We start from the raw sequence: 10,088 nt of genomic DNA, 5'->3' as shown, positions 1-10,088 counted from the left end.
GCAAAGAAAGAGGTCTGGAGATGCCACTACGATAGATTGCTTAATAAAGAGAATGAATGGGAGGAAGAGAGCCTGCCATATGTCGACCCAATAGAGGGACCAGCTATCCGAGTTGATAGTACCAGGGTAGATAAAGCAATTAAGAGTATGAAGACCGGGAAAGCCCCCGGCCCATCAGGAATCACTGCAGAAATGCTCAAAATATCTGGCAGTGTTGGCTATAGCCTAGTCACCCGTATTACGAACCAGGTGATACACGAAGGAGTCATACCCAATGACTGGTGTAGCAGCATCATAGTCAACTGCTACAAAGGTAAAGGTGACGCTTTAGATACAAATAATTACAGAGGCATCAAGCTGTTAGATCAGGTTATGAAAGTTACAGAGAGGGTCATAGCCCAACTAATTAGGGAGCGAATCAATTTAGATGAGATGCAGTTTGGGTTCGTGCCAAGTAAAAGCACTACTGATGCCTTATTTCTAGTGAGACAGTTGCAGGAGAAATACCTAGCTAAGGATAAACCTCTGTACCTGGCTTTCGTTGACATGGAGAAAGCCTTTGACAGGGTCCCCCGATCCCTTATCTGGTGGTCAATGAGGAAACTTGGGATAGAAGAATGGTTAGTGAGAGCTGTGCGAGCCATGTACAGAGATGCTGCCAGTAAGGTGAGGGTTGGAAATGAGTACAGCAATGAATTCCGGGTAGAGGTAGGGGTCCACCAAGGTTCCGTCCTCAGCCCCCTCTTATTTATCATAGTCCTCCAGGCAATCACAGAGGAGTTCAAGACAGGTTGCCCCTGGGAGCTCCTCTATGCTGATGACCTTGCCCTAATTGCGGAGTCACTATCAGAACTAGAGGAGAAGTTTCAGGTGTGGAAGCAAGGTCTAGAATTGAAGGGCCTTAGAGTCAACCCAGCTAAAACCAAAATTCTAATAAGTAGGAAGGTATATAAAACACAAACCCCTTCAGGTAGATGGCCCTGCTCAGTATGTAGAAAAGGAGTAGGTAGTAACTCTATAAGATGTACCCGGTGCAAGCTATGGACACATAAGAGGTGCAGCAACATCAAAGGCAGGTTAACTAGCAAGTTAGTTTTTGTTTGTGGCAGATGTTCAGGTGCAATGAAGACTGTAAACAAACAGGAAACAACTTCTATCTCATTCCAGGGTGAAAAACTAGAGGTAGTCGATAGCTTCCGCTATCTGGGCGACCAAGTTAGAAGTGGGGGTGGGTGCGCTGAAAGTGTAGCTGCTAGAATAAGAATAGCCTGGGCAAAGTTTAGAGAGCTCTTACCCCTGCTGGCGACAAAGGGACTCTCACTCAGAGTAAAAGGCAGACTGTATGACGCATGCGTACGAACAGCCATGCTACATGGCAGGGAAACATGGGCTGTAACTGCTGAGGACATACGTAAGCTCGCAAGGAATGAAGCCAGTATGCTCCGTTGGATGTGTAATGTCAATGTGAATACCCGTCAGAGTGTAAGTATCTTGAGAGAAAAGCTGAACATTAGAAGCATCAGTTGTGGTGTGCAAGAGAGACGATTGCGCTGGTATGGACATGTGGTGAGAATGGATGAGGATAGCTGCGTGAAAAACTGTCACACCCTAACAGTTGAGGGAACCCGTGGAAGAGGTAGGCCCAGGAAGACCTGGGCTGAGGTGGTGAGGCAAGACCTTCGTACATTGGGCCTCACCGAGGCGATGACTACTGACCGAGACCTTTGAAAATGTGCTGTGCGTGAGAAGACCCGGCAAGCCAAGTAAGATCGTTGCCAGTGCCTCTGGACTGGCTCTTGTGCGGGTGGCACATGAGATGCACCATTTTGAGCGTGGCCGTTGCCAGTACCGCCTGACTGGCTCCCGTAGGATTTTCAAGTGAGATCGTTGCCAGTGCCCCTGGACTGGCTTGTGCGGGTGGCACATAAAAGACACCATTTCGAGGGTGGCCGTTTTCATGAGGGTGACACGTAAAAGCACCCACTACACTCTCTGAGTGGTTGGCGTTAGGAAGGGCATCCAGCTGTAGAAACTCTGCCAAATTAGATTGGAGCCTGGTGTTGCCATCCGGTTTCACCAGTCCTCAGTCAAATCGTCCAACCCATGCTAGCATGGAAAGCGGACGTTAAACGATGACGATGATCTCTTCTCTTCCTCACATTTCCTCTTTTTCATACCAATGCTTATCTCTTTCTCCCCAATCCTGTCCTCACTGTATCATTGCTATCCTGTTGTCTCCTAGCCCCCCTAGATATCCAGGATTCACCAGTCACTGCACTTCACCACCACACTCTTTGCATTCAGATGTATCTTCCGAGAGAGATAGATGGTGGTGAAGTGCCAGGGCGTACCCTCAGTATGGGGGTTAAAGTATAAATGCTAGAGTACTGCCAAAGGTGCATGAGTAGGGAGTAGAGTATCTTCCATGACTGAAATTTTGCTCGGCTTGATGGGTCTTCTTCTCAAGCACCAATAATCAAAAAACTTTTTCTCATTGAAAGAATTACTGAAGTATAATCAATTTCTTTGAGAAGAATAATTAAAAACAAAAGACAAATGTATACAAAACAGTTTTTATTTAATCAACAAACTTGTATACCTAGGAAATCTTTTCATTGTCAGTGATTTAACTGCCTCTGAAAAATAGACAGAGAAATAGTTTATTGAAAATTTACAATTTTTCAGGAAATTTTATAACAGTTATAAAATTATAAAAGTAAACTCTGTTTTTTAAGAAAGAATTTATTTAAGACTTTAGTGTCTTTAGGAAAATGAAATTAAGAAAAAAGACAAGTAAGGAAGTGAACTATTTGAAAAAAAAAAACCAACTATGATTTCAGGGATGTTAGATGTGGAGAGAGAGAGAGATAGCAACTTGGACATTTCTGAATGACATCCATAAACTGTTTAGACAACTTACTAGACATAGCTGAAAGTTTAAGTGATCTAATTTTGTTGCAATAGCACAGTTGTTAGAATAAAGAATGAGTGGAAAATGTTTGGGGAGTTGTTGCCTCTGGTAATCAATAAAACAAAACCCCCCTCCCTCATCCAAAGGAAGGTTGTACGAAATCAACTTAAATATTTTGATGTTGATGTTAGACGTGGAAATCATCAGAGGCAGGACAAAAATGAGATACTTCACAAAATCATCATCATTTAATGTCCATTTTCAGTGCTGGCATGGGTTGGATGATTTGATAGAAGCTGGCATGCTGGGGAGTTGCACCAGGCACCAACTGATTGTTTTGGAATGGTTTCTATGGCTGGATACTCTTCCTAATGCTAATCACTTTACAGAGTGCACAGGGTGCTTTTAACATGGCACAAAAAACCAGAACTGTCAGAAGAGGATATTCGGGAAGAGAAGTGAACAAAATGGGGAGATCAGTTCTTCACATGATATGATGAAAGACTGAAGTATGTGGCAATATGCTGCAAGACACAACTACCAGACTTCTGTCTGGATAGCACTACGACAACAACAACAACTGCATTGCATTAAATGAAAATAGGAGGGAAAACTATTATTAAAACAATCTCTGAATTCATAATGAAAAATACTTTTAGGGGCAGGCATATGTGGTAAGAAGCTTGCTTCTCAATCACATGGTTGCTGGTTCAGTCCTAATGTGTGGCACTTTGAGCAAGTGTCTTCTATTATAGCCTCAGGCCAACCAAAGCCTTGAGTGGATTTGGTTGATGGAAACTGAAAGAAGCCTGCTGTGTATATATGTGTGTGTCCACTGCTTGACAACTGGTGTTGGTGTGTTTACATCCCTGTAACTTAATGGTTCAGCAGAAAGACTGATAAAGTACTAGGCTTAACCCTTTCCTTACCAACCCGGCTGAAACCGCCCCTGGGTCTCTAGTACAAATGTCTTGTTTTCATAAGTTTTGAATTAAAATCTTCCACCAAACATTAGTTATCATTAAGCTTGTGTTATATTCCTAACACAAGCTTAATGATAACTAAGTTATTTTACTAAATTCTTTGTTATATTTTAAATTAATTTAAAGAAATACAGAACATCTCAACAGAAATACGGTAACGAAAGGGTTAAAGAAAAAAAAGTACTGGAGTCAAATCATTCGACTAAAAATTCTTGAAGGCGATGCCCCAGCATGGCCACAGTCTAATGAGAGAAACAAGTAAAAGATAAAAAAAAGAGCCAAAAATGAAATTCATTCAGATTGCAGCCGTTCATGGGAAGCAAGCTGGTTTACTTACACAATGATATTATTAATGGGGATGTGGATGAGTTTCACGAAAAAACCGATGAATCCCATGATACAGAAACCAATGGCAGTGGCTACGGCAATTTTCTGAAATTCTAAATGGAAATAAAAGAAATTTCTATTGTTAGGCAATTGTGAAAATATTAACGCTATTCATTTGTTTGAATGAATATAAATTTTAATTTGGTTTGCGTCAATCATGACAACCCCCAAAGAATTAAGAAGATAAATGAAAGAAAACAGCTTCGATTGGTGATGGGGAGCACCTTAGAAATGATTCAGATCTCTTAAAACAGGGGTTTTCAAACTGTGGTCCTTGGACCACAGGGGGTCCGTGGACAGCAAATACTTTTTATGGGCAATTTGATTTTATATATGTTTTTTAATCGAAATCTTTTAATTGACAATAAACCTATTTGTTAAATACTGTTAAATAAATAAATGTAAAAATATATGTTATTTTAAGCAAATATTTATGTATAAATTTCATAAGCGTTTATAAGATAAAGCCTGAAATATAAAGGGGTCCGCAATTCAAAAAGTTTGAAAACCCCCGTCTTAGAAGTAATGCTCCTTTATAAATTATAGGAACAATGCAAGTTATCTATATATACAGGGTCTGCAGCTTGGTTTTGAGTCTAGCTCAACAAGTCCTTTTCATTTTACATCATTAACCCTTTAGCATTCAGAATCATCATCATCATCAAACGTCCACTTTCCATGCTGGCATGAGTTGGACGGTTTGACTGAGGACTGGCAAGCCGGGAGGCTGCACCAGGCTCCAATCTGATGTGCCAGCTGGATGGCCTTCCTAACACCAACCACTCCAAGAGTGAAATAGAACCTTTTTTATTTTTAAAATCAAAATGCTCGCTTCTATTAGACGTTTAAATACAACAAAACATGTACAAAATTTAAGGAATTACTTAGTTGATAATCGTTTATCCTTTCAACAAAGTTTTTTTGTTACTTGATATAAATTATATATGTAAAATAGTAAAGGTTCAATTTATTCAATTTAAAGTTACAAATAGTTACCTTTTCTGTCTGGTTTTGTGCATCTTTTGACAAGTCTTATGGAGTCTTTGGCAAACTGTTTGCCAGGCTCAACCATTTGCATTACCTGATCCATTGCTTTCAGATTAAAAAAATAAAAAAAATAAATGAATATACTAAATAAAAACAAATAAGTTTAAAGAGAAACCATGTTTTATTAAATTACATATTCAGTATACAGGATCTGTTAGGTTACCACAGATTGTTTGCAAATACATCTAAGTGGGACTTTAATCAACAATAACCACTTCTTAGAAAAGGGGATGCCATGGTAAAAAAAAGAAGAAGCTTTACTGAGAAGTTTATAAGAAGATACAGATGATGAAAAAATTGAGAAGAGGATGTAACAAAGGAGTCTGGCATGGGTTGGACAACAGCATGGACATCTAACGTCCGTTTTCCATGCTTGGACATTAAATGTATTTGTGCATATACACACACACACACACACACCTAATGGGTTGCACATAGTTCCAGGATACTAAATTTAATTCTCAAAGCATTGGTCAAGGCTATAGAAGACAATACGGTAGAGATGGACTATATGTAATCTGAACCTCCCCCCCCCCTTATTTATTAATTTTTTTTATGGAATCCCACGTTTTAGGCTATGGAGATTCCGATTCTGAAAAAAAAATTTTTGAAACATTTCAACCCCCACCCCACCAAGCAGGCTATTTACATGCTAGAAATAACAGCCAAATCTCACAAAACTAATGTTAGGGTTAGGGTTACGGTCAGGGTTAGGTTTACCCTGTGGATCTATATAAAAACCGGTGGGGGGGGGGGGGATCGAAATTTTGAAATTGAGATTTTTGAAAATCTTTTTTCAGAATCGAAATCTCCATAGCCTCAAACGTGGGATTCCGTAAAAAAAAAACAAAATTTAAAAGGGGGGGGGGGGTATACCTAGATTACATATACTCCATCTCCACCATAAAATAACCCAATCTGGGTATTAAGGCAACTCATTATTATTTTTGAGAAAATATTTATGTTAAATGAACTTCCAGCTCTATATCCGCCAATGCCTAACTATTTGTCGTTTAGCCCAAAGTCTGCTGTTATTACCCATATTTATTTCACGGTGTATCTACAAAAACATTATCGAAAGTATCCTTTCTTTTATTAAGACGGTATGGTGTGATATGGAGAACATTTAGTTGTTTGTGTTTTAGCCCCAGGTTGACAATATTGTTCTCACATATGGAATAGTAAATCTTTAATACTAATATTTCTGAAATATTGTTCCTTGGTTGTGTAATTTGAAACAAATACCTTCAGACAATATCGTGATTAGTCCGTTTGCATTCTATTTAAACAATTTCCCTTTAACGTTTTATGCTTAATTGTGAATTATTGTCTTTTACTCTATTCAGTCTTACAACGGTAAATTTCTAAGAGATATTTCTATTACACAGTATTCCAATCAAATTCTAATTTTTAATATTATTACGAATTAATCATATTGAACATTCTATTCAGTAACATTTTCAATTGACATCAATGTATATATATTTATCACCAAAAAGAAAGGAAATGTAACCCTATTTTCGCTCAATTCGTCTGTTAAAGGGTTCTTCTTCTTCGCCTCCCAGCTTCCCAACAAGTGACACGTTGACATAAAAAAGGTCGATCATCATAAAATACATCTTTCGATATACACAAAACGATTAAATTCCTTTAAAACACAATTTAGTAATTAACTTAAATAAATTACTGGTGAAGCAATATTAATTCGGGTTTACCTGAGTTTTTCTTGTCAGACTTAAGCAGACAATGTCGTCAATGAAATATATTACATGTAGCATCAACTTCCGGAAAGACAGAGTCCGATATCAAATAAATGCCATAATCTGATTGCACGAAATTAATTTAAATCTAAATATCTGAAATTATAATTAAAAACATTCGTCTTCCGTATTTAAATTTAAGCTATTTTTTTAGTACTAAATTACATGTATGTTAATTAAGCTCATTTTTTTTAAAGTTGTCTAGTGAATATTTTCTTCTTTAACCGGAAGCAAGTACTGATGACCAATGACGTGTATTAGTTCACTGTTTAGTACTTTTTTTTCTTACTTTTTGGTAGATTACAATCAAATATCACATTAAGTTTGTCTAAATAAATTTTGGGGATCTATTTCAAAACGGGGGCACCAGTTTTCATTTACGTTTTATGTAGTGGTTTTGGTACCGAAAGACTTTCAAACTTCGTATACTTATCTATTTTGTGTTATAGAACAGAAAAAAATGTTTGTATTCGAATTTATTTCATGTAAAAAATTCTTATTTCGATTATTTCTACTAATCACTGACGTCTATTCAGTTGAAAACAGTTAGCGCTGTAACGGTGTATATCGTATTAATCCCCTAACCAGACTGTTAACCCTAACCCTAAAACTAACCCTAACTCTAGAATCCGAACTCTAAAATTGTTACACACATAGATACGCACAGCGTAATTTATTATATAAACAATATATGCGTATAAATTACGATTAAACCGGATGAAATATGTCACAGGGAATAACATTTTTATGACCGCCCAGCAGTAACTCTATTCAGCTGAATAGACGTCAGTGATTGGTTGAAATTACAGAAATACGACAACTTTAACATGGAATAACTTGCGATGTACGTTTTTTTGTTAAGAAGACTAAGAGTAAAAGATGTTTTATATGACACATTCTACCAGTGTCCCAAGTTTCAAAGTGTTTCGTTAGTGTTTCGTTAAGAAAATACTGGTGCCCCCGTTTTGAAATAGATCCAATTTTTGATTAAAACATCAGGTTTAACGGGCACTTTACGGTCGTAAAAAAGTGAAATTAAATTGTGATAGAAACGGGAAGTGATGACACTCTCACCCACGTATATTATTTGGATTTTTATGAGTAGAGGAAAAGGAATTGGCCTGTGTTGTCCAAGTAATCTACAAGAACAATGCCACCTCTTCCCGTCGTTTGTTTCTCTACAGCTTATTAAACGCGCAGGATTATTGCATCTCTCATGTAACAGTGCTGACTATCATGCATCACTGTGCAAGCCACTGAATTACTTTCTTGCGTATAGTACTTTGGAAGGGTGTACTGCAGCTATTAATTCTGAAATACTTAATATATTAAATAGAATGTACTATAGGTGCGTGTGGCCATGGTATAATGAGAGAGTTCTTAATGCTCTTTTTTAATGAAATTTTGGCATGTCACTATCGCCACGAGGTTTCTATTGCAATTTACTTTCATTTTTTAGGTCTATTTACTTTCACTATTTTACAGCAGTAAACCAGTTGCATAGCTAGAGTGCGTACCGTATGGAGCAACCTTTTAGTTTGTTGGACCACAGAATTTTTTTCCCAAGAGAGTTCTGGACCCCAGTTATGAACTCATTTGCCTACAGCCTATCAGAGCTCAACTATGAAACTAGTGTCCATTTAGTCACAAAAATACTCTGGTTGAGTTCAATGGAAAATGGGCGTTTTAGTAAAATGTAATTGTTCTAAATGGGTTAATAGGGGTGACAAATGTGAAATTTAGTGTATAAAGTGAATGGAGAGCTGCTCACCGATGATGCCATAAGTGTTGCCAATTTGCGTATAATTTACAAGAAAATGACTGATTTTGTATATTCCTAATTTAAAATGTTAGTGTTGATCTAGAAACATCATAATCAATATGGCGTTGTGTCGTATTGCACCCTCCTAGCATTTATCAATGGGTACATGCAGTATCCACTAATCTCAGTTGAGCATAGGTACCTAATGTTTGTTCTATATAGAGATGGTGCTCAATTGATCTATGACGATAATGGGGGGGGGGGCTTATGTGAGACCTGCTGTGCTGTACACACAGAGTGACACACCATTCTATGCCTGACTGGCTGTACTGTAGTAGTACACAGTATGTAGATTTTCAAAGTGAGCTCTGATTGGCTGTATACAAATGAGTTCATTACTGGGGTCCAGAACACTCATGGAAAAAAAATTTTTGTTGCCCTACCTCCTTCACATCCACCTGCAGCCTCCCCACCCTGTATACATGCATACCCAACATTGCTGTACCAATAAAAGCGTCACTCGGGGCGAAGTGTCCCCTTGCCTCTGTTCCCTAGCTATATACAGCGGTAGACTCCCTGTTAAACGAAAAACTTTGGGCACAACTATAGTTTGGTGTTGTCTCACCTTACAGATTTTGTTTTCTCACAGCTTTCTTTAAAATGCATATTTTAAAATGGAAATCTTTTCGAGATGCATTTTCAAAAGTGAAAGTTAACAATTATTTTGATTAAATTTTGGGATAAGTTTCAGATAACCACCACCTCTTTCAGTTGTGATAAAGCAAACTCTTCACTCTCATGGAGCCATGGAAACAAAGAAGCACCCATGAAATTCCATGAAGAATATATATTTTTAAGAAGGTTTTCCAGTGAGTGAATTGGAGGAAAGGAGAAAAAACTAATCTTTTACTTTCCAGGAATTGTTGCTGTCTGAAAACTGAAATTCTCATTCCTTAAGTATCACCATGCTGTATTTATACATTTTTCCTTTTAATTATTTTCTATTCATTGGCATACAATTCCCATCTAAACAATGGTGCTGTTGCTACACTCACATACAAACTCCAGACTATACCCAAAGGAAAGCTATCCAACTGACCAGCAAAAAAAACAATCACCAATACACATTAACATACAAGCATGCTGTTTCTCCTCCTCTCACTACTTCGTCAGCATTTGCTCTTAACAGACCAATTGCATACTCTTTTCTCTGGACCCACTTGTTTTCCTTCCCATTT

General features: G+C 37.8%; 1 protein-coding gene across 1 annotated transcript; it reads right to left on the bottom strand.

Moving 5' to 3' along the window:
• Positions 1–2,559: 2,559 nt before the first annotated feature.
• On the bottom strand, positions 2,560–7,181 carry LOC149132332 (protein transport protein Sec61 subunit gamma). Its single transcript, XM_089364317.1, has 4 exons — positions 7,044–7,181; positions 5,278–5,373; positions 4,232–4,334; positions 2,560–2,636 (listed from the first exon to the last, which is right to left on the bottom strand). The coding sequence occupies exons 2-4, from the start codon at positions 5,369–5,371 to the stop codon at positions 2,627–2,629; spliced, it is 207 nt and encodes a 68-aa protein (XP_089220443.1). The 5' UTR covers positions 5,372–5,373; positions 7,044–7,181; the 3' UTR covers positions 2,560–2,626.
• Between the last annotated feature and the right edge of the window lie 2,907 nt (positions 7,182–10,088).

This window comes from Octopus bimaculoides, chromosome 16 (genome assembly GCF_046866305.1).
Source record: "Octopus bimaculoides isolate indiv1 chromosome 16, ASM4686630v1, whole genome shotgun sequence".
NCBI classification, from domain to species: Eukaryota; Metazoa; Mollusca; class Cephalopoda; order Octopoda; family Octopodidae; genus Octopus; species Octopus bimaculoides.
Note: the sequence above shows the minus strand (reverse complement) of the source record. Positions and strands in the feature narration are given on the sequence as shown.